At 41.4% G+C, this 24,529-nt stretch overlaps 2 protein-coding genes and 1 non-coding gene across 9 annotated transcripts; 2 read left to right on the forward strand and 1 right to left on the reverse strand.

The window, feature by feature from the left end:
• Positions 1 to 478: 478 nt before the first annotated feature.
• Positions 479 to 18,369, forward strand: tdrd7b (tudor domain containing 7 b). Of its 5 annotated transcripts, none has more exons than XM_087837678.1 (21): positions 479 to 640; positions 2,145 to 2,351; positions 2,533 to 2,677; positions 7,723 to 7,930; positions 10,060 to 10,104; positions 10,197 to 10,270; positions 10,628 to 10,836; positions 10,977 to 11,339; positions 11,418 to 11,725; positions 11,802 to 11,994; positions 12,084 to 12,195; positions 12,659 to 12,861; positions 12,946 to 13,080; positions 14,303 to 14,386; positions 14,615 to 14,749; positions 14,900 to 15,010; positions 15,302 to 15,450; positions 15,565 to 15,806; positions 15,947 to 16,130; positions 16,218 to 16,378; positions 16,513 to 18,369. In XM_087837678.1, the coding sequence occupies exons 1-21, from the start codon at positions 494 to 496 to the stop codon at positions 16,731 to 16,733; spliced, it is 3,636 nt and encodes a 1,211-aa protein (XP_087693804.1). In that variant the 5' UTR covers positions 479 to 493; the 3' UTR covers positions 16,734 to 18,369. The 5 variants fall into 5 exon arrangements, with proteins under 5 accessions (XP_087693804.1, XP_087693805.1, XP_087693806.1 ...); XM_087837680.1 differs by lacking the exon at positions 479 to 640 and adding an exon at positions 966 to 1,292; XM_087837679.1 differs by lacking the exon at positions 10,060 to 10,104.
• Positions 18,322 to 21,179, reverse strand: si:cabz01076231.1 (calcium-binding protein 2). 3 transcript variants are annotated; one of them, XM_006807329.2, is made up of 8 exons: positions 21,105 to 21,179; positions 20,818 to 20,880; positions 20,434 to 20,584; positions 19,876 to 19,906; positions 19,263 to 19,406; positions 19,018 to 19,127; positions 18,742 to 18,889; positions 18,322 to 18,602 (listed from the first exon to the last, which is right to left on the reverse strand). In XM_006807329.2, exons 2-8 carry the CDS (start codon positions 20,877 to 20,879, stop codon positions 18,574 to 18,576), a joined length of 675 nt encoding a protein of 224 aa, XP_006807392.1. In that variant the 5' UTR covers position 20,880; positions 21,105 to 21,179; the 3' UTR covers positions 18,322 to 18,573. The 3 variants fall into 3 exon arrangements, with proteins under 3 accessions (XP_006807392.1, XP_087693809.1, XP_087693810.1); XM_087837683.1 differs by lacking the exon at positions 18,322 to 18,602 and having other exon boundaries at positions 18,710 to 18,889; XM_087837684.1 differs by lacking the exon at positions 18,322 to 18,602 and having other exon boundaries at positions 18,710 to 18,889; positions 21,110 to 21,157.
• A 1,532-nt stretch (positions 21,180 to 22,711) lies between these two features.
• LOC118455610 (U1 spliceosomal RNA) lies at positions 22,712 to 22,874 on the forward strand. Its single transcript, XR_004844202.2, has one exon. It is a non-coding gene; the product is annotated as a U1 spliceosomal RNA (small nuclear RNA).
• The last annotated feature ends 1,655 nt before the right edge of the window (positions 22,875 to 24,529 follow it).

A 24,529-nucleotide genomic window follows, 5' to 3' on the forward strand; every position in this document is an offset into this window, starting at 1 on the left:
CCCCTCGTGGCTGGTAAAGTCTGTTTGCAATGAAAACACCCAGCTTATGAGGTTTCGAAAAAACACGGTACAGTACAAGAATGGGATTTGCTGTTGGTTTACTGAGATTTCAATTAAAAAATGTGGCGGTTAAAAGCCACATCATCACATTTTACAGGGGAGGCAAATAAGTAGTCAGATTGTTTTACAGTTTGGTTTCTGTTCGACAAAATAACCATGTCAATTAATACGCTAGTCTAATTGTGCTATATTAGTAATAAGTTAATGTTAAAAGAAAGGATACATTAAATTGGCCGGGGGAGACAACTCTCTTCTGTTGTTATGTTCTTGTTATTATTTTTATTTTTATTTTGGGTTGATCACTTATTACACATATCTGTGTTACAGTAACACAAAGGCCCTTCGTGCGTTATTACGCACACACACACAACCGTTTTGGTGTGGATGGATCGGGTCCCTGGATGCGTATTGACGTGTAATCATCCAGAGGCCTATGCGCAGCCGACCAATCAGGTGGCGGAGGAGAGGCTGTGCCTGCCGGCCGGCACACACCGGGAACGAAGCCAACCCCCGTGGCGGTGACAGCGCCACAGCGACTGGACCAGGTCCCGACTTCACCACCTCGTCCGTGCAGAGCAAGGTAGACTGTTCTGGTAGCTTTTAGAATAACTTTCATGGGGCTTAAAAAGTTTAACTCCTGATAAAGCTTGGCCGGTGGTGTTTTTTTGGGGTGGCTACTCCCGGATTTGATGGTTGAAAAGTTTTCAATCGGGCTTGCAAACCTTCTTTCCGGCAGCTACTTTCAAAATTAAAGCTATTGTTAGTCATTTGCCTTGGAAAAGGTAACCGGTGTATCGCGGTTGTTTTATTATGAAGGCAGGATTTATGTAGTTCCGGTATTTTGACGTCGCTTTTTAACTAACTCGACGTAGCCGCTGTCCCGGCTTTGGTAGGAGGATTTAACTCGATTTTGCGCGCAGTATGGTCGCATTAGCGGTCTATATACCGGGTCTGGTATGCCCTGTTGGTGTGATTGTATTTTTTCAGAGCCACTAAAGCACAGTTTTTGCTCATGAAACTCATAAAGGCAGAAAAAGTTAAAGCAAATAGTTTTGTCCCGATGGAGGGTGTGGAGTTGAAGTGTGACACGTTACGTCATTCATCCCTCTCCCGTCTGCTGTCTGCGCTGCTCAGAGTGGCCATATCAACAAGTGGCCTAAAGCCATCTCATTCTGAAAAAGTCTGATACTTTAACTTCATCCTGCTCCAGTTCCACCACCTTCTTCATCACGGTACTACCTGAACGGATAAATATATTTAGAAATACTTTAACTTGAATAATTGATTTTTCGGGGACCAATTTCGAAAGAAGATCAGATATCGTGTGTTTCCCAAAGTGCAAAGTTGACGCTTTCCGAGTGTGCCCGATCTCGCGTATTCCTAAATTTTAGTCATTGTAATTTTTTTAAGGGGCAAGTTGAGGATTTCCACTTGTTTACACTCCAGTGTGTCCGGTGAGACTCCTAATTCTGCTTTCAGGGTGTGTCTCCATGTCGGTCAGAAGCGAGAATTGATACCAAATGCTTGTTGAAATCTAAAGTTTTCGTTTTACTTTTGGCTAAAGTTCGAAAGGGAGCAGCTCTGTATGTTTCAATTCCGCTGCAGGGCGCTTTAGTTTGGAAACCGAAAGCATTTTTGTGCAGAGAGATGGAATGTAACAGCATTTTTCAAAATAAAAACACAAACAAGAGGAGCTCTTTGCCAAACAGATCGCTGGCATGGATCTGTTTATTTACTGTATTTTTCAAAAGCAGGTTTTTATATACATTTCCTTGCTTTGGTCATGGATGTTTTTTATGCCTAAAAGAAAAAGCAAATACTCTACTGATACTATGGCTTCAGAATTCAGTTGCAGTTTTAGTCTGCAACAGAGATTTAGATTGATCTGAATACACTGTTTGTTTCTTGAAATCTGATCAACACTTCATGAAAACTTGCCTAACCAGTCCTTCATTGACCTACAGCGTAAACCCAGCCTGTGTGGACATTAGTATGGGTTTGCGTCATTGTCAGAGTAAAAGATTTCAGAAGTGAAGTGTTTAAAAAGTTGCGTTTTGGGTTTGTTTTTGGGGGTTTTTCTTCAGATGGCTGATGCAGAGGTGGCAAAGAAAATGCTGCGGGGCATCCTGCAGTCCAACAAAGGTGGAGTGTCATTGTCACACCTGCAGTCAGAGTATAAGGAGCTGACTGGGGAGCACATACCACATAAGCAGATGGGACACAGCAACCTGGATGCTCTTCTAGCCAGCATGCCATCTTTAGTCCGCATGGAGCGCAGCCGCTCGGGAGAGGTGTGTGCCGATGTGCTTCACATAAGCGGCGATGGATGATATATATTTTTCTGCTTTCTTTCTTTAAACACGTCATCGGTAGATTGTTACATTGTGTGATGTGCATTACGCCTGCAGGGTTTAACCATGTTTACGTTACACTAGAGCACGACTGCATGCTTGTTGCATTCTCTATTTCCAGGTGGTTTATTTTGCCTCAGGGGCCAAGGAGACAGGTCATCTAGCCAAGGTGGTGGCTCGTCAGCGCACATCCAAGAAGACGGGTCGACCTCACCTTGTCAACACCCAGATGAGGGTCAAACCAGCTGCCCCGCTTGTCCTCAATGGTAAAAAAAAATAAAAAAAATTTGGGACCCATACAGGGATGTCCACGTCAGCATATTCATAATGAATGTGTGTTGATCAGTTAATTAGCTAATTTGTTAGTAAAAGGAGAGGATTAGGTGCTGCTTATACTCTGCCTAGAGGTGGGCCTCCAGGTGCATTGTGGGATGAAGTCAGAGAATGAGTAACATCAGACGTGGTGACAGGAAAGCTAATCAGAAACAATGAGTGGACATTCTTCCCGATGAGCAGGTCTGAGCTCCAGCTTCCAGAAATACTTTGACTGCTCTGCTGCTGATAAAGAAGGTTCAAACAATCCTTAAATCCAAAGGTTACTGTTTTTCTTCCTTCAACCGTGTGACTCTTTGATAAAGAAACAGAAGCATAGATTTGTTAATAGATTATTAGCTTTCAAGTACATCTTTGTTTATGCATGACCACTTTAGACAAACTGGAAAATAATTTCATTCAAAGTTCTGCAATGTTTTTCTATTTTGCTGGTGTTGTGTTTAAGTTCCGATGCATTTGACCTCCTGGGCCAACATAGAAAACAGTAACTGGAGACCGCAGCACGACCCAAATTATTTGGACCATGTGCAGTCAACTCACGATCTCTTTACCTCTGAAATGCACACTTCACAGAAAGCGGCGAGGCATCCTCTTGCAATCAGTTGCCATCTTCATACCAAGAAGGCAATAATATGGGGATAAAACAGCAATAAGACTGAGTCAGTCTGCTAATGGTCTTTAACTGAACAGAGTCTGCAGTCTGTCTGCAATAATATCGTCATTAACTTAATTAAATCTCAAATCTGTTGGTATCTACATCAGAAGAGTCAGGGGTGTGCTCACAGTCAGCAGGCTGCAGGAGAATAAATATGTGAATGATATACAGCTGAACTGATATGTTAGAAATTGCTTTGGACTTTTTGTGGGTCCTGAGGATTGAGACTCAGATGGAGCGCAGGCTTTATTCAGAGATAAATGTATACATTTCATACAGAAATAAACTTTGCAGTGCTCAACAGATTTGATAAACCACCTGTGATAAAACACAAGAGAACACAAAAATGTTAAAAACTAGTTTTAAAGTAAAAGTTACTGAATTCACTGAACTGAATTTCTGTTTGTATACCCATATTTGAACTAACAGACTGGACTTTTCTGAAAAGTCAGACGTTAATCAATCATAGCATTCAACCACTAAAACGAATTCTTCAGTTAAGGCGTGCAGGTAAATAACTGTGATAACTTTAGAAAAAAGTTTTTGTGTTGTTGGGGGGGGGGGGGGGGGGGGGTGTTTAGCTTTTTTTTTTAAACTGTGTGTTTATTGAGTTTTAAACTTTACACTGACACCAAAATTAAACAAACAAACGAATAACCAAAACAACAACAACAACAACATAGCAGAACAAAACAAAACAGACAAAACAAAACAAAGAGACAGGCAACCCGGCTCATGAATACAAAGAAATAAGTGGAAAATCCAGACATTTTGATTATGAGATACGATTAACAATACATATATGTAAAATAGCAGTGATCTACTTGCATTATACCAAGGCCCGTGAGAAAATAGCAGAAATATCCAAACCGACATACGCCATAAATGGGTCCCATATTTTATGAAACTTTTTGTCCCTACTCTGTAGCTTGCATGTTAGGAAATCTAGTGACACATATTCCAATACCGTCCGATGCCATTGAGTCTTAGATGGGGCCGTGTCCGTGATCCAGTTCAAGAGGACACATTTCCTTGCACAGAATGTTTTTTAGCTTTTTTGTTAATTAGCAAATTTGAACATACATGGATAACTACAATAATTATTTTTTAAGCATTAACAATATTTTGATTGAAGAGCTTCTGTATACTTGCAGATGAACCATTAACGAAGCATTAAAAAGTATTTTGGTAATTATCAGTAAGGCTGATTTAGGGCAATGAAGATACTGTTACTGTGACACATGCGTAAATGTGCCTGACGCTCTGGGTTTTTCGGCAGTGTGTGAAACTAAACCAGAGCTATGCACCAGGGCTGCTGTCACACAACCTGGCTTTACAACTGATGGGCTGATAGAGAAGAGCAGCCACACTGCTGCCTGAAAAGGTCAACTCGAACCTGACCATCATTCATAGTTAGAACTTGCGGTTCATAATGTTGTAAAACACATCACAGACTGAAAACATTTTTACATATTTATTAACTCTCAAAGTCTGCTGTTGTCAGTAATTCAAAAAGTTTATAGTTCATATTACATTTCAAAGTTAATCAGCACAGCTCGCCAAATGGCACTAAGAGGAACTTAACTCTTAGATGTTATACTGTTTATATTGCTGCGTTCGATTGAAAGTGTCTGAAGAAGAGAGCACGAGACTGGAATTGTTGCACATGTTAATTTGCTATAACTCTAACATACTTATATTCAGACATTAATGGAACACACTTAACAAGTCTGCGTTTGGGCAGACTTGTAATCGTGCTCGCTGACGGGAAGTAAAAGAAAGAAACATGAATGTTGTTCTCTGTGTGCGCACTGCTGAGAAAGGACATGGAGACGTGTTTTTATTCTGCTCACTGTAAAAAGTTAAACAAGATGTATCCTCATATGCACTGGCATTTTTCCCTCCCTCTGACTCTCCATCAGGTTCAGTTCAGAGTAAAACTCCAAGTATTTATTGTTTTGCAGTCGTTGCAGGAGCACGAATATGTGGAGCTAAGTAGTGAGTAAATTACATCACAAAACTGATCATATGTTAGCATAAACAACCTAAAGATTGGACATTGTTGTAGAATATCCACCCTAATGTTGCAGTTTTCCTCAAAATCAAAGAAAAAACACTTTTCAGAGATAAACTGAGAGCTCGATTTGGTAAGTGAGCCATTTAGTGGAGCCATCTGTAATAATAATAATAATAATAATGGATTGCATTTATATAGCGCTTTTTTGGGACCCCTCAAAGCGCTTTACAATACCACTATTCATTCACTCTCACATTCACACACTGGTGAAGGCAAGCTACAGTTGTAGCCACAGCTGCCCTGGGGCAGACTGACATGTAAAAGGGGGCATCTGCTGTGTAAAAGACCGATGACGATGACGGAGCAGTTTTGTAGTACCCAAACTTTCACATTTTCACACAACAAAAAGGAGCTTTTCCAGACTCCTCTAGCGCTACAGTGCAGCAGTGCTGCTGCAGCAGCATAGAAACAGAAGTGGTGTTCAGTGTCTATCTCAGTGCTGTGACAATGCAAAATGCAAATGCTTTATGTGCTGCAGCCTCACAGTTTGTAGATGAACAGCTGCCCTGTTTAACTGCCCCTCTGTGGAGACCTGCTCATCCTTTAGGTACTAAGGATATCTCACACACTCAGACAAGCAGCTCCATTCATGGCTGCACGCGAGCATCAGGTGCACCGAGATCTCAGCCCATATACATCATTACTGCGTGTCCACAAACATTTCTGAACTTTTATTTATCCTTTTGCATTCACGCACACACACTTGCACTAAAACATTTACAGTGCACACACCTCTGCTAGACTGTGATGCTGCAGGATATTCTGAGAGCCAGAGGAGGAAGTGGGAGGTGGTAGTGCAGGGAGGAGAAAGAGAGAGAGGGAGACAAAGGAGTAGAGGAGAGAGAAAGAGTGGCAGTGAGACGGTTGGAGGAGAAGAAAGATGGAGGGATGGTGAAATGGTAAGGAGACAAGGAAGGAAGGAGTCAAAAAAGGAGAGAGGGAGGGAGGGAGAGGAGAATGTTGAAATCTGAGGCTAACACGGTCTGTAGCAGCTGAGAGTCAGCTGCAAGCGAGGAGACGCTGATTCACAAATCAAGCTCTCTCTTCCCCACGCACATGCACCCTCTCCTTCTCTCCTCCCCGCTTGGGTTATTATTATTCAGGCTGAGACAGACCAGGGACTGTGTGTCCATGCCGGTGAGGTGATGCAGCGTCTGCTCTTAGTGTTGGTGTGTATGTTTGTGGGTGTTTGTCCTTGACTGTATCTGCATGTGGATTTATGCTTATGCCTGCTGGGTTTCTCTAATGTGTGTGTGTGTGTGTGTGTGTGTGTGTGTTTGTGTGTATAGTTCAGTGATTTATTAACTGGCTGATTTATTAATTGACTGAGTGCCAGTGGCCAATAGGATGTCCACAGAATAGATTTAGATGCGGGAATTGCCTACTTATGACTTTTGAAGTCAGTGGCTGATGAAGGAGCTCTTTTCTCTCAATAGAAATTGTGGAGATTCAGTGAGAACAGAGTGAATAAGAAAGCAGGAGAAAGTTCTGGATCTCACAGAGAAGCAGAGAGATTGAGAAGAAAGAGTGGAGATAAAAGAAGAGTGAGTGTGAGGAAGAAATGAAAAGGACAGAGTGTGGGAGTGTAAATGACTAAGGGTTATGCACAGGAGGTATACTGGTGAGGTCATCGCGCAGAAATGTGATGTCAGGACAAATGTGAATGGTGTAACTCTGACTTTCCATCTTTCTGCTGGATAAACAGGGACTGTAATGGATTACAATTACTGGATTTATACTCACATCAGACTAATCATGACGTTTTTTGTTACATGTACCTCCAGTCTTAAACTAAACATATACGCCCTACAGTTGAACTTGTGTTTCACCTTAGCTGTGCCAGTTGAAAGGAATAAACTTTGTTTTCTGTTATCGCTTCAAGCTAAATGAGGCATCTGTTCAATAACTGGTGCACTACAGCCATGTGTCGGTTATCTTAACTGAACATAAAGACTGGAAGCAAGTGGAAACACCTGGGCTCCTTTTAGATTTTAAAAGTACATCAGCTCTGCAGGCCTGAAGGCTTCTTTCAGGCCTGGGTGACATAAATGCCTGTTTTTTGTGACCACGTGGACTTTTTACACTGCAACTGCAAGGATTTCAGGCACACTGTCCATGTCCTAGAATCAGGTTTAGCTTAGTTAGGTTGTGTGTGTGTCTGTGTGTGTTTGTGTTCTTGCACTTGTATTCACATCAAGTCTATAACTTTATTTTTTTTTTCTTGTTTGCTTTCTCTCTCTCCACAGCCAAACCTCAAAACTCTCTGAGGCAACCGAACCACCGTGGCCGAGGTGGGGGTAGAGGAGGAGGCCCTGGCCGTGGGGCTGGACATGGAGACTTCAGACAGGCAAGAGACTTAAGGGATGGCCCATCAGAGGGCAAGACTGGGGGGCATCCGAACAAGATGTCCAGTCAGAACACATCCAACAGGAAAGGAAACCAACCTCCAGACAAGTGAGTAAAGCAATTTGGATTTGAATGAGAGTGAGTAGATCCAGAGGGAAGGTTGAGAAGAGCGGTGTTTCACTTTTCAGATCAGATTGTCAGTTAAGTTTATTTATTTGATTAGAGGATATAAAATGCCCTCAATAGCAAAATCCAGTCTTTGGAACTGGACAAAAGAGTGAAAAATTCTTTAGGGTTTCACTATGAAAAGATCTATTTAAGCTCACATCCTTCAACCCCACCTCCACATATTTGTGGGGATTTCTTTGTACACTTACATGTATCAGTCATCAAGCAGACTTCCACAGGTAATGAGCCACAGGCAGCTGTGCTCAGAAAATTCAGATCTCATGCCAGAAAAGTAGTTTTAAAATATTTCAGTCATGGAAGATATAAAAGAGCTCATTTTGTTGTCGTCTTTATTTGCTTTTATAAAGTTATAGGAAACCTAAAAAATCATTGCTACCCTCTCTTTCTGCCTTCTCTCCACCTGTGTGAGCTGAGCTGAATCAATATAGTCTGCTCGTGAATGGATGTCTGGCTGAACTCTGCTTGGTTTCTGGATGATAACCATCTCCCTGCTGCTGCTGCTTATTCAGCACTGGGCTGATGACACGCTCTCTACATTATTCTGGTTCTCTCTCTGTATTCTGTCTCCCTTCATTCTTTCTATCTTTGTTCTTCCTTCTTTTTTATCAATGTATCTAACATTGTTCCATTTGTACTCGTGCTGCTGCTGTCATTTGCTACATCATATTTCATCAACAATGAATCAAATATCACTTCTGCTCAATGACTGTTTCTCCCACTTCCATCCACCCACTATTTAGTTCGCCGTCCTGTGAAAACAACTGACATCAGTTCTATATCTGTATCACTGAAGGTGCTGCTGGCCCTCTGTAGCACAATGGGGCAACAGGGTGGGACGCCTGGTGTATTGGTAGGGGACACGAGCCCAGTGCAGGGGGAGCATGAGCCCATTTTAATCCCTGTTCTATTCTGTGGTAGATTAACTCTTCTAAACCGGCACAGAGTGAATCAGCACATCTCTCTGTATCCCTCTAGATGTTCCACTGTGCAAGCCAGAGTCATCATCATTTAATTGTGTGTGTAGTGTGTGCAGTAGCACTATGGACTGCCAGGATGTGCAAGCTGTAAATTCAGTAAAAAGACCAGCGCAGTACAACACTGAATTACATTTAAACATCATTTATATGTCATTTGATGAAAAACCAGTGAAGTAAGGAAAACGTTACTTAAGTTGAAGACGGTTCATTAGATTACAATAAAAGGTACAATAAAAGCTCATAACTTTAGAAAACAACTATATTTGTCTCAAAACGAAACTCTTCTTCATTCTTGCCAGCGTACTGAGGCAGGCAAACACTTGGACACCTTTATATCTGCACACTGCACGACCGAACCTGTTGTACTGCTTTCAGTCATTTTATTGCCCAGCCAATAAAAAAACACTGGGCATTGTGATTGATGGAGACCTCCACATTAATGTTGCTACATAAAAATAACATCTGTAGTTATTCAGGATGCTTCAATAAAAAGCCTGAATTTACTTTACTGTTTATATATATTATATAAACTATATTACTGTTTTGTAATATACAGATTTTATGTGTAGGTAAGACATTCTAATGTCCTTACAGCCATTTGGGGCTCTGAAGCGAATGGTGCTGTTGCTCTGTTTATTGACTGCATGATTACATTAACATGTACCTGAGTGAGGCAAGAGTTCTGACTGATTGGAGAAATGTTTAAACAGAGCTCTGCGATTTGAGTTGACCCTCAGACATGATAAAGATGAGGGGCAGACGAAATTGATGGAAGATCAGTGAAGATTTCAGCAGAATAAAGAGATGGATATTCTACTCAGTGCACAGATAGAGGTACTCAGCAGATCACTGCATTGGGAAACTAGTGCAATGCAGTTCCTGCTGTGCAGTATCTCAGGATTAACAGGTCATCATTCTGAGAACAGATGAAAATTTGCTTTTGAACTTTAGCAAGCTATCTGTTTGGACTTTGAAATGTTACCTGAGTTGTTTTGAAGCTCTGATTGTGCTTTGCCTCAAATAAGATAGAAGACCTTCCAGCTCCAAATCAAATGTAATGTTTTTTTAAAGGATGCCCCAAGAGTCAGACGTTCTAAACAAAGAAGGAAGAAACAGGTAGACAGCCTGTCATCAGTATTTTCTTTTTCTTTGCCTTTTAGAACGTGCAAAAAGCTAATTATCCTTCTTGTTTGTTCTCTTGTGTTCAGGAGGATGACCCTACCATCACGGTTTCAGAAAGAGGTGCACGCTCACCTTTCCAGAAACTCCCAGCAGACCGCTCGTAAGTAGGACAGGCTCCTTTTCAGCACACTAAAAATACATGTTGTGTATCGTCCTGTCCTCCAAATCGGCAGAAGATAATTCGTTTCTGATTATTAGTGATTTTTTTTTATATCGTTCTTTCCTTTATTTTGGATTTCCTTTGAGTCAGCACACAAAAATAGAAGTAATGGGACTTTTTTCACTCTCCTATTTTATTTTCTCTTTTGCTTCTGTTTCACTTTTAGAGGTGAAGTCACGTCATTCAATCTAATAGTTTAGGTCCAAGGAAATGATTACTTTAGAAGCAGTAGTGGCCTTTATACATGTGTCTGATCTTTTTTTCCTTCTTGTCTGTTTTTCTCTATTTATCTTCCAGCACCCTCAAACTTAAATGAGAGCTTTGGTTCTGGGAAAGCAAAGCCCTACAACCCCCAACTGGTCCAAGGTCACATCAGAGAGATCTTGGCGAAGTACAGTAATGGCTTCTGGGTGTCCAAACTGCCTCAGATGTACAGAGAGCTTTACAAACAAGACCTGCCCACAGAGGCCATTAAAGACCTGGAGACCTGGACGCACATTTGCATAGTATGTTTCGCTGTGATGCTGTATTTATTATTCGTGCTTTGGTAGCTTAATAAGGGTTTCTGTTTCCAAGCAAAGAGAAAGATCACTGTAGTGCAATGCAAAATGCTTTTGTAATAGGGCTGCTCCGTTTGTTCTTCCAGGTAGAGAAAACCTGCAGCAGCAACCCATCAGAGCGGCTTCTCTACCCTGCCAAGGAACAGACAAACACTTCCTCCTCCTCTTCGCCCATCCTCACCCACCCAAACTCTGCTACAACCACAAACGTGCCCGCAGACAAACCTTTCCAATCCTCTGTCCAACAGAGACCCCCCAGCACTCGTCCGCCTCGCTCTGGCTCTCGGTCTTCTCAGTCTCCACCTTCATCCTCCTCTTCACCCAGCCCTCCCTCGTCCCCTGCAACCCTCAGCCCTGACCTGAAGCAGAAGCTGGAGGAACTGTTAGTGAAGTACTCCAGTGGCCTGTGGGCCCATGCGCTACCCAAGCTCTTCCAGGACACCTACAAAGTCAGTAATACTTCAGTATAGTTTCATGTACATGCCGGGTGAACCTGATAATATTATTATATCTTATGTGTCTTTAAGACCAAACTGCCAGGACATGTTCTGGTCAACCTCGATCTCCTCTCTGACATCTGCACCATCGACTACCCAATGCCTGACAACCCCAAGAGGGCCATCCTGTACAGGCGAAGCAGTACTGGAGGTGGAGGAGGAGAGGACGAGAACTGCAACAGGAGGAACTCTTCAGCCAGTGAGGAGGAGCTGAGGGTGAGGAAGGAGCTGGGGAGGAGGCTCAGTAACCAGGCAGTGCCTCCACTACAGATCCCCAAAGAGGAGTACCCCTCTGTGCTGGTGGTGGAGGCGACCAACACGAACGGGGTTTTACTCAGGTAAGACAGAAGTTGTGCGATTGCGTCGTAACAAGGCGGAGAGCATAAATCCCTGACTGTCTCTCCTCCGCTGCAGGTACATCGGTGAGGGTTACTCCCAGGCTCAGGAGTCCATGGAAGATGAAATGAGAGAGTTTTATGGTTTGGACCAAAGCAGCCCAACACCTGTATCAATCCTATCCTCGGGTCAGCTTGTTGCAGTCAGGGCGGAGGAAGAGGAGGAGATTCTGAGGGCACAAGTCTGTGAGGTCATGACTGACAAGGTCAAGGTGAGGGGTCAAACACAGGAAATGACCTGAAGGATTAATTTGAGGAAGTATAAGTTGTCCCTCTGATCTTTTCTTTTTTGGCTCTATAGGTGTATTATGTGGATCATGGCTTCTCAGAGGTGATCAGCAAAAACAAAGTGTTTGAACTGCATGAGAGGTTCTTTAAACTGCCTTTCCAGGCAGCCAAGTGTAAACTGGCAGGTGGGTGTACTTGTCATTTAATCGTAAAAACACAAGAAATTTGGAAGAAAACTGAACATTACTTAAAGAAATTTGTTGCCACTCCTGTCAAACTTTCCTTTTCCTTTCCTAGTTGGTTCATATGCACAAAAGACTGAGATTTTATTCCCGGGATTTTAAGCAAAGTTGCCTCCACACACAGCGAAAAGCTGTGGAGATTAGTCCAAAGATAACTTTTCTCTTTATACGTCATTTTGCACATAACTGTTCGAGTTGTGTAAGTAGATGTCGGTAATGCAGACAATAAACAGTCGGCCAGTCAGAAATGTTCAGTGCTGCAGGGCCCAGTCAGAGTTGTAAGCAGGGACGTTTAGAGGTAAATTACGGTATCCTGAACAGATCTGATCGTTCTATGGAAAAGAGCTTCTCCAAAGGTTTCTAGTACCTAAGAATATATATTTTTTGTGTCTTTGTGTGTGCCCAGGCCTTGAGCCATTCTGTCAGGACCCGGCGGTGCTGAAGAAGTTTGAGACGATGGCGAGTGGAAAGATTCTCTTGGCCGAGATCCTGGAGAGAGGGCAGACCCCTCTGGTTGTCCTGTACGACACGTCGCAGGATGATGACATAAACATCAACGCTGCCTGCATGAAAGCTCTGCACGACAAGTCGCTAGCGAGTCCGTTACAGGTACCGAAGTGATCGTGCGTGAATACATGTGGGTATGCATGTGGTTTTGTAACGCAGCACAATTGTTTTTATGGCTCTCCTCAGGTGAACAGCGCTTATATGAATGTGGCCATCAGTAGCGTTTGTTCAGATGGGACTATCTACTGTCAGCCTCCCTCCAGAGCTCTTACCAAAATGAATGAGACACTGGAGAAAATAGAGACGTACTTCCACTCACAGGTAAATGCGCTTCGTGTGCTGTCTCAGAGCTTTTTTGGAACTGTGATACTTTATGCAGTATGCAGATTGATTATAATCTTGTAGCCTTGATATGTTCTATCTACTTATCGTAGTGTAAGAGAAAAGCTAAAACAGCTAACATGACTGATATCTTGTCATTTTTAATTGATATGCAAATATTACAGCTGAGCATATGCAGAAGAACAGACAGCGTGTTGTAGAAAATGCAAAAATATTATTTCATTTAAATCACATTTATTTCAAGTATATTATATAATAGTATCTATTACACACTGTAGCTGTTTATGTTGCTATTTTCAGTATAGTGTGTCTCCTTGTGGTCAACTCATGCACTGTTAAATGGCTACACTTGAACATTACTCTGCAAACAACAGTTGACAAAACAACTCAACCGAACATTGTGTAGTCGTAGTCGCGTTTGTCCAGCAGTAGGCCCAGGTGAAACAATTTATTCATTTCAGTTTTCTGCAGATCTGTTACTGGGACACCTCCAAGATTTCATGTTTGAGTAGATTACCTTCAGAAAACTTCATGCTAATTTCAGGCTCTGAGGACTTGAATGAGACTTGTTCCAAATGAGATTTTCATTTTCTCACTCACACTTCTCTTTCTGTGGCTTTACATTTTATAATTTCTTAGAGCTTGTGTAAAAATGCATTTATTGCCATTAAATAACTGGATCCCATTGGGTCATACATACATGCGTCCTGTGTACAAACTGGAAAATAATCCAACCTTTTATCTCTTCTTCTAATTCTCTTTGAATTAGTAGATCGGAGCTCATCAACGTCATCTTAAAAAGACTTTTGTGAATGTAACAATGCCATGTGTTTTCTCTCAGGCAGTGTTGTGGACAGATTAAGATTAGGTTGCTAATCTGGAGTTAAGACATGGCCAAGCCACTTAGTCTGTTAGCAGCACAGTGCAGCGGATGCTTTTGTAGTTCAGCGGCCTTTAATGCGTGTAGCGTCATTTTTACGTCAGCGTTTGGGTAAACAGAGCAGAGCTGCCAGCGTGTCGTGTTAAGACGGAAGATTTATTGGATCAGATGAGTTTAGGTCAAAAATACACAGAATGAAACATTAAACATGAGGAAACATTTTAGATCAAAGTCACATTGTAACACTGTAGTCAAATGTAACAATTGTGGGTTCTTTTTGTTTTTTTATTAAAGATTTTAATTCCATTAATTTTATTCCAGGTAACATCAGAGTTCCTGGTCTCCCGACCTTTTTGTGGGAAAAGATGTTTGTCTCGCTACAAAGGAAAATGGTCCCGTGTCGAGGTAACTGTTTCCTGCAATAAACAATGTGAATTATTAGACAAGTTCAAGGAAGGAACAATATGACTGTTGCACAATAGAGGACCATTTATTTCCTTTTGTTAACCTTTGATAAGCAGCCACTACCTCAGTTAATCCTCGTGTCGCAATCAACACCAAGTATAGTTGTTTGTTTATCTATAACTTTTCTCCGAGGCAGTTTAAAAACGTGACGCTTTCTTGTCTCTTTAGATCACCAACCTTCATGGCAGCAGAGTGTTGGACATCCTGTTCATTGATGTGGGCGTGCAGGCTTCTGTCGAGGTGTTTGAGCTGAGGGAGATTCCTTCCCCATTCCTCCATGACCTTATGGCTATCCCACCACAGGTCAGGGTCTATGTCTTTAATGTGCAGACAGTGAACACCCGACCAGAGAAATAAGTAATAAGATCATATATGTCATTTATACAGTTAGGATTTATCTGTAGAAATGTGGGCATATTGTTGGATAAGCTGATGCATGCAACCTGTGTTCAGGCTGTGAAGTGCTGTCTAGCAGACCTGGCTGTCAGTGTTGGATCCTGGACTCCAGATGCTGTGCAGTGGCTTCGAGACAAAGTGTTGAACACCACTGACTGTAGTATGAAGGTAAATGGCTTTGTCTCATTTATAAATGTATTTTTTGGCCTTTTGATCTGAAGAGATGGAGATGATGATAAAAAATAGACTTACAAACATTCACACTATCCTTTTTTTTTACATATAGCAATATATTTAGATTGATTTAGAAACTCAAAACAACTGTGAAAAGTATTCTAATATATTCTATTCTAAAATATTCTACTATGAAGAAACTAAACGCTGCCGTAAATGTGTTAAATGAGTTTTCTGTGCTTTTTTCTCTGTTTTTCTTCTTTGTGTCCCTCCACACTCACCAAGGTTGCCAAAGTGGATGAAAAGAAGCGCTGCATTCACGTCCACTTATTCACAGACAAGAACTTCCACGACCCGGACCGCAGCCTCAACCGTCAGATGGCCCAGTCTGAGCTGTTAAAGCAGCAACCAGACGTCTTCCTGACCAGCCACAGGTTCTCGATGATGGTTTTTCACCTGTTAACTCTGTGCCCTCCAGCTAATGTCTATTTTTTCTCCTTTCTCAGTTGTAATTCATTTAAGCTGAATTTCTATTATGACTTTCTCAGCTCTGCCAGGATTTCCACACCTACTTCATCCACCAAGACCTCCAGTGCCAGTAACTCCACCAATGGCAGCCCAACATCAGCTAATGTCCCAGTCAAGCCTCACCTCAGGAGGGCTCTGTCGGGACCCAAAGGCAGTGGAGGCGGTGGAAACACCACCACCACCCCCAGCAGCCCGACAGAAACACCATCATCCCCCACATCCTCTCTCCAGCTGCCGCCACCATTAGAGCTGCCCACTATAGGTACCAAGGAAGAGTATATTGTCTAAAGAAAACACTGTTGTTATTTGTCTTTTTTTAAACACCTACCACACAGTATATACTGCATTTGAATGCTCTAATCCTCAATGTTCTTATTTCACCTTGGACTCTTGTTTTTTCAGGAAACAACATGGATGTATACGTATCTTTGGCGTGCCACCCCGGCCACTTTGTGCTACAGCCATGGGGAGACATGTACAGACTGGTAGTGCTGATGGGAGAGATGATTCTCTACTACAATAAAACAGAGGAGAAACCACTAAATGTAGAGAAGAATCAGGTTTATGCTGCTAAAGTGGAAAACAGGTGAGTTTACAACTACAAATCTCACAACGTATGCTGTTAAGAACTTGAATTGTGAGTGCGTGTGCTTTCTCTCCATCGATTGTTTAGCTGGCATCGTGTGCTGGTGAAGGGAGTTCTGAACAGCGGCTTGGTGTCTGTTTATGAGTTGGACTATGGTAAGCACGAGCTGGTCAGCTGCACACAGCTCAGACCTCTGATCAAAGAGTTCAGGCAGCTGCCGTTTCAGGGAATCACTGCTCAGCTGGCTGGTGAGTACACGTCACATGACACTCAGTCAACTGGGCTATACAATTACATCAATCTGCAAGACCTCCGTTTGATTTATGAATTATTATTTATACCTATTTATTTATGCCTGGTTCTCATTTGTTTTGACCTGCAGGAGTGAAGCAAAGGCAGTGGTCCGAGGAGGCCTCCATTGTTTTCCGGCACCACGTGGAGAAGAAGCCTATGGTGGCCCAGCTGGAGGCAGTACAGGAAGCCACTAACCCATGGGAGAGGAAGCTGACTGTCTTCCTAGTTGACACTTCCCAGGAAGAAAAGGACACCTGGGTGCATGACATCATGGCTGAGTTTGCAGATGAGCTGACCAACGAGCTGTAAACAATAGAGGACCACTGAGAAGTCTTACTAGTCAGATCCTGTTGATCAAAGAAGGCGCAGTGTGTCGTGGATAGAAAACAATAGAAGAAGCTTATCTGTCTTTATCTATATACCTACCATCTAGTTGGATTAAAGAAAGGAAGAAAGGGGTTTCCTAAAGAGATGAACAGAGTTTGAGAAGTAAGAAGAGACACTGAGATGTTTGGCAGCATGTAGAGGAACGAAGACGACGTGAAGAAATGAAGGCACCGTAGCTGCTGTAGTGTTAAAGGCTGCACACAGAAGGATGCTGTGATGTGATTTGAGTTACTGCAGTGTGGACAGCATGCCCATTCATGATGACTAAGTACATAATTGATACAAACAGATCTACAGTACAAAAAGAAACTGTTAATTAAATCAGTATAACCTCGCAAAGCAGTCAGAATGGTACAGCATGCATTCAAAATATTCGGTATGGGCTTTAATCCAAAGCATCCTAAAGCACCATGACCGGTTTTAGTGTGTGTCATCCTGGGAAAGCCAGAACACCCTCAATCCTGCCAATGTGAGCACTACACAAAGTGAACCGAGCAAGTTCTCTCGCGCACGTACAGTACATGCACCTGTTTACTAAATCTGCTTTTGGGATGGTGCGTCTCATTGTCAAAAGTGGAGCAAACATTCCAGTGAAAGTAGGAGAAATGGATGGGAGGTCGTACGAGGGAGAGCAGGAGCTTTTATTTTGAAATTACTTCATGTGCAAAATATAAGTAACTGGTATTCAGTGGAAAGTATCAAATTAATGATGAGCATTTTTTTATTTGTCTGCTGAACTTATTGGTGAAATACAAAAGAATTTATTGTGGTTTGAAGACAAGTTTTACAGTGTGGATGTGTAAAACTTCGGTGTAGGTTTGAGATTTACAGTTTTATTAAAAAACGAAGGATAAATAATGCATCAAAGCTACATTGTGACCAGCTCTAAACAAGATAAATGTGTATTTTTAGAATCTCAAAAGTCTAACATACGAGAGAAAATGCATGACAAACTCCTGATGATAACTCCTGTGACGTCAGCGCCTCGTCCATCTCTGTGCTTTTTCGGGAATTGGATTTTTCTGGCTCATTTTTCCGTTTCTTGCCTGGCATTGAGACATAAATCTCAGCAGATTACTCGTGCTGCATGTTACAGATTCCCTAAGCTACGGTTTAGTTTGACGTTATAGTAAGAACAATGATTACAATATTAATACGCAGATTACGTTTAATGTAGTGATATATTTATAGAGTTTTAAATGGAGGATAAATTGGGCTTATGATTGGGTTCAGTACCACCGCTAAATGTCGGCCTGATGTGGGATTTGATTCTGAAATGTGAAACTTTTCTTTCTGATGATTTGAATGTGCAATTCTAATTCTGACGATAGCCGACCTGACATTATCTTATTTATATTTAACTTATATTCTCTGGATAATAATGATCACTATCATTCCTATTTTGTTTAACAATGACCTGGAAACAATAAAACAGATGTTTTTGGAATGAAGTCTGCTGTGACGTGATGCTCGTTGTGATGTGTCATGACGTTTCAGTGACAGGCATGAGTGAGTTTGATTTCTTTATTAAAATAGCAAAACACTGCAGTCTTATTTACATGATATATCACAACAAAATGTTCATGAATCTACAAAATGATAACACTCTGCAGAAGTTCATCATATGCAGCATTATTGCAAGGCTAGGCCACACTTTATGTAGTAAAAGTCTGTAGCTAGGTTACAAACACAAGTGAGCCTAACTGTGAATACACCTGTGGAGCAAAGCAGTCTGTCCGTGGTTGGTCGGTCTGTCGAACGATTAGCGAATAGAGAGCATCATCACAAACTCTGAGTAAAAGGAGAAAGAAGAGAAAACAGAAAACTGAGTCAGGTAATGGTGAATGTGGATGAAAAGTTTGAAAAATGTAAAAACACTCACACTTCTAATGAATCAGTTAATGACCCAAACATGTTGATGTCGTCTCACCTTCAAAATCAATGCTCCCATCTGCATTAATATCCAGCTCCTTTAAGATCTCCTCTAGTTCTCCTTTCTTCAGCTTCTCCCCCAGCAGGGTCTTCATCGCTTCCTTCAATTCATCCTGGTTGATTATTCCATCTCCGTCGACATCAAACTGAAAAACAAAGTATTTAAAATGACGTGCGTATCCAAGGATACTGTGTGCGCACATTTATTTGGGATTTCTGTCCATTCGCTCTAATTCGATAACTGCGGTAATTGAGTCATCGTTAGCTGACAGACCTGCACGAAGGCCGACTGGAGCTCCTTTAGTCCCAGCATGTCCGCCGTCTCGCCCATCATCCTCGGTCCCATCAGTTCAGTGAAGTCTTCAAAGTCCATTAACCCGCCCACTGTGAAGAAGAAAGGGGCTCTTACCAAGGCCAAAACATGGCCAAATATGGAGTTGTTGTTTTTTTACTTCACTGTTTAATAAAGATTTGAAATCGACTGATCGATTTCATTAAACATGTTCTCAGTGGACTCACTTCTCATCTTTATCTGTTGCACTATTTCCAGCAGCTCCATTTCAGTGGGCATGTATCCCATAGTCCTCATGCACTCAGCCACGTCCTTGTAGTTCAAGTAGCCATCTTGGTCGTAGTCAAACTCCTTAAAGGCCTCGTGCAGCTCTGTGAGAAATGTCATAGGGGTTGCAAAGAGAACATGAACGTTACTGATAACATTTAGCACCCAAATTCACACAATTTAAGGAAAACTGTTGGAAAATAGTTACAGTATGTAATGAAAAGGTGTAGTCTGGGAACATTTCTCCCTACTTTTGAACATACAGCTGAGACGAAAGAGGAAAACCTTTTCATGTATTCGTGCTTTCCAAATGTTTAGACTAATTTTGTTTTCAATAGATTTATGAAGATGGAAAGAAACAAAAAGTAAATGAAATTTAAAAAAAAAACAGAAAAAAAACTAAAATATTAAAACACTAAACAAAAGCTGGGTTTAGGCAGTCATTTTAACAATAACAGTTCGTTTAAACTCTGTAATAATTCACCACTGACAACACAAAACAGGATTTTTAGGCCCATATTGACACCTCAGTGTAATAAATGTAATGCTGATGTAGGTGTGAGTGAGACTCACCGTCTAATTCAGCCTGAGCCAGTTCTCTCTCCTGCACACACACGAATCAGACATGTCACAGCAGCAAAAACAAAGTCAAATACTCCACAATAGAATAAAATCGACACTATTTCGTTTTTGTAAATGAGTGTGATGCTCATGACACCAAAGATTGCTAACTTGTGTGTAATTTTCATTTATAAACATATCACAAAACAAAAGGTCTCGTTCTGACAGAGCTCTTCTTTTGGATCATCCTAATGAATTGTGACGCTAAGCTTGTGCTAACGGGCGACTAACACGTCAGACACACCAGGCTTAGTGGAAAAAAGCTCCAGAAAGATCAGGAGCGCACCTGTAAGTACACCGTCTCACCTCCGCCTCGCTCCTGACATTGTAACATGTGACACCTGTGACTGTTGTCATGGCGTTTAAATGGATAATGATTTTTTTTTTAAACAAATGTGTGTGAAGAAAAATTTGATACTGGGATATAAAATTGAGCTAAAACTGTGATTGAATATGTAAAGGTCAAAGGTCACAGCTGTACAGCACATTTGAATGGGTGAAAATACTTACTGCCCCAAAAATACTGTTGATGACGGAGACGTAGACTTTGTTCTTACTCTCAGAGACTTTCCTGGACTTCTTCGAAGACTTCTTGGGCGTTTCGGAGACTGAGCCTGATGGGGACTCCTGTCCCTTGGGAGATTTAGTGCCGCCTTCTTTTCTAAAACATGTAAAGTCACAATTCTTCCTCACATTTGACACCAGAGAACAATACCTCTGCTATAAAAATCATCTTACAAATAAACATATTTATTGCTTGATAAATTCTAACATTTTTTCCTGCAACATGAATGAAGTTACCACGGCAACACATCAGAGTTGTGGAAATCGTGCATACTTTTAGACAAATTTATTCTACTTTGAGGAAGATACAAAAAGACGATCTCAAGTTACCCATCTGCTGAGGCTGAGTCAGCGGAGGTTGTTGAAGGGGTCCGCTCTCCTGCTTTGGACATGCTGTGGATAAATAGAGACACACATGCCACAATAAGTGCACTCTGTACTTCAATTAAACATATTAGTGAATATGCGCTGTATAAATGCAATCCATTATTATTGTTATTATATATACGTGCGTGTTTGGAAATGTGAAACTTAACAGTTTTAGGAATGCTTAAAGAAACAGTGTTTTCTATCACTGTTAGTACTTGATCTTGTTTTTTCTACTGCACATTGCTTACCTTACCTCTGTGTCCAGTTAGTATGAGCAATAAGAGATCGTGTCCTCCTTTTAGCGGTGTTCCTCTTGTGTTGTGAATAGCTTCACTGTATACTCTGCTCTATCTGCTCTCGACCTCCCACCGTCAGAGAGGCTTAACAGGTAATCACCTGGCTGAACATGCAGCCAGCAATCAGAGAGCAAAACGTGGAGCAGCACTGTGACTGTGGCTGGTTTGACTCCAAATGTGTGCCTGAGCACAAGAAGTGAAATACTTGGGATACCTCGTTGGCCGTGGACAAATAAAGCCACAAGCTGACATGTTATAAAAATACTTGCGAAACAGGACATTTCTTTCTTTTTACAGGCTCCACGGGCTTTTACTGATATAAGCAAATATTAGACGGTCAATTAACGACAAATATTAGACAATTAATGACTTTTTTTAACGTGCGTTTGAGATAGACATTGTTCTCTAAATGTCATTAACTCAGCAGTCTGTTTATCCTGGAATGCGTCGTGTATTTTATGGAGAAAGTTTTCCTGTATGAAAACAGCCCAGCCGTCATCTTCAATGGCATCATCGGCTTTCCTCAGATGAGAGTTGAAAATATCGCTTTTGTGGCCTTAAACTCGGTGGTGTCGCGACTCTTGCCAGTCCGTGGGTAAGTCAATGATTAATAAATCATTAATAACCCCTGCTGTAACTGAACTTTTCTTTCAGGGTACTAATTAAGTTAACAAGCTGGTAAGCTTGTGCATCACCAGGTGCCAGGTAGCCGTTTATACTGTTTTCTTTACACTGTAATGTATGCGAGTATGAGATAATTTATGGCAGCTTAAACTGTGCACGTTGATAGCTTAACTTCACCAAACAACCTCTTGTTTAAACGCCAGATGACTTTTATTCAATATTTGCGTTTATGCAAAATAGCCGTGTGTTCACTGGGCTCATAGCAGCAGGCCTACTGCACATGTTCCCGCCCCTGGTCAGGGTTAGCTTGTCGGTCTGTTCGGTGGTCCACTAGATGGCGCCACAACTCACAGTACTTTTACAGCCACGCTAGCATGGCATTGCTGGAGCAGTTTATTCGTAAAATAGACGAATGTCGACGCATGTTTTGTCCCATATGGACTTGTTTTACAGTGTACTTATTTTTAGTTTTATGCCAGTTTTATTAATCTTTTGTGAGCAAAGCTGGGGAAACACCTGTTAATAGTCACCAGGTCAATTTGGCTGAACGAAACCACAGCTAAAAAGGAAAGCCTCACTTATCACGTTAGTCTTATTATTTTGGACGCTTGAAGAATATATTACATAAATGACTGCCTAGTATTTGTATAATGATTTGCAAAACTTTTAAAAATAAAACGCTCGCTGACCGGAAGTAAGCTGCGACGTCAAACCCATACATTGCGGCAAAGCATTATGGGAAAATCTCAGCCTATTTAACTTTCAAATTAACTATTACATGTCAATAAAATAGCATTAATCACTTGGTGAATGAATTAGATTTTAAATTATGATCGTGTTCCACTAAACATTGTGTTGCTGCTTATTTTCCGTAATACCGTCAGGCTGACTCGTATGTGGCTGAAACCCACCCCCCGCTCGGCTGTCTCCCACTCATACTTACCTGGCAGGGATGACACCATGATCACTAAGGTGGTTCATCCAGAGCGAGGCTTTGCCATTGCACAAAGGCAATTCTGATCTCTGTGAATTCCTCAAATGTAGGAATCTCAACTGCACAATTTATGGTAGTGGGGACTGCGTACGCGCTTTCCCCTAATAACGTGTGCAAAGAAAATTACAGTCGCACTCGGTCATACAAAAAATACAGCATTAATCGGAGTGCATACTAGTATTTCAAGTCTTTGGCGTGTAGTGCTTAAAACCCCTTGAAACTGTAACTGTATTTCTTTCAGCATAAATAACTATCTGCTTGAATAGTTTTCTTCAGATGGAGAAATAGTCCCGAAGTCTAAAAGCAAAATTTTGCCTTGCTCCTCAGCATTTCAGTCTGCCGAAAGGTCGGATGGACAGTACAGTAGTGCAATTCATCCTGATCAGTGATTGGTCAAAAGTCTGGAGTGAAAGAAGAGGCTTGTGATTGGTGAAAAATGTGCAATGAAGAAGCCTTCTTTCATTCATTCAGTCTGTTTTTTCTTTATCAGGTGATGTTTCCAGCTCCTTTATCCCACCTGACGCCTGGACTGCTGTCTGTGATCTTCACAATGTGTTATTTATGTATTTTGACTGGTTCACAATGTTAGGACAGTAAGCATTATCAGTGTATATTCCAATAAAATCATCTAGTTTTTACTCCAACATCGATGAGGATTTTCTTTTGGCTCTTTTGAACCAACACGTTGGAAAGTCCCCTGAATTTAAGAGCAATTGAAAATCAATTCCTTTCTTTTCTTCTGTGATTATTATGTGCAAAGTCTTTTAGGTTCTCCTGACAATGTAATTGTTTTACTTTTCTACTGGTAAAATCTGAATGGACATCTATCTGGTATTCTGAATTGCCTGTAACTTAACGTAAACATAAAACAAATGCCAGTTTCCATAAAAATAAGTTCCGCTGCGTGTTTTTGTTTTTTGGTGACGCAACTTCCGTCGAGCAGACGATTGGTCGTCTCCAGTGGGAGTCGGCGCTCCTATTGGCCCGAGTCTACAGTGTCTACGCTCACCGTAGACTCCGGGCCAATGAAAAGACGTAACCGTCTACAGTCAGCGTAGACTTTGCGCACTAACATGCCTAGAGGTTGCTGTTTTAATAAGTGTTTGCTGAAAAACAACAAATACAAATCATGGATAACACAAGGAACAAATCCACCTGAAAGGTCTGCAAAAAGGATTTGCACCTTTTCACAGGGGGACTTTGCGTAAACCCTAGTACATAATTTTCCAGTGTGTGTACGTTACACATGCTCATTTTTTAAAATAATTGTTTTGCTATGATGATTGAAATGCACTGAGTATGATACAATATGGCAGCGCTATTATAGCAGTTATGGCGAGGTGATGTATGAAATGCTGTGAAATTAGCTAACATTACCTAGCAGTAACAGTAATGTGAGTTACTTCACTCGAGTGAAAGCTTTAAACGTTAGCCCGATACTTAACTAGCCAACTTAAGGCTTTCTGATTAAAGACTAAAAACAAAGTTATCGCCAAGTAAATATAAAACTGTTTATATTTTTGTGTATGACTGGCATTAACACGGTGCCTTTGGAAACACCTTAAGGGGAAATCATGGTAATAAGAGGGACTGATCCATATGTACACAAAGAATTGACACAGTTTTTGTGCTACCGAAGTTCCCCGGCTTTCATTCAAAATCTGTTTATCGTGAGCACCTACACATTAAACAACTTAAACATTATAATGGCTTCAAGCTCGCACTGAGGCCTGTCGGGCACCATCAGCCACTGAGACAG

The sequence above is a fragment of the Neolamprologus brichardi genome, chromosome 3 (assembly GCF_056152115.1).
Source record: "Neolamprologus brichardi isolate AB-2024 chromosome 3, ASM5615211v1, whole genome shotgun sequence".
NCBI lineage: Eukaryota > Metazoa > Chordata > Actinopteri > Cichliformes > Cichlidae > Neolamprologus > Neolamprologus brichardi.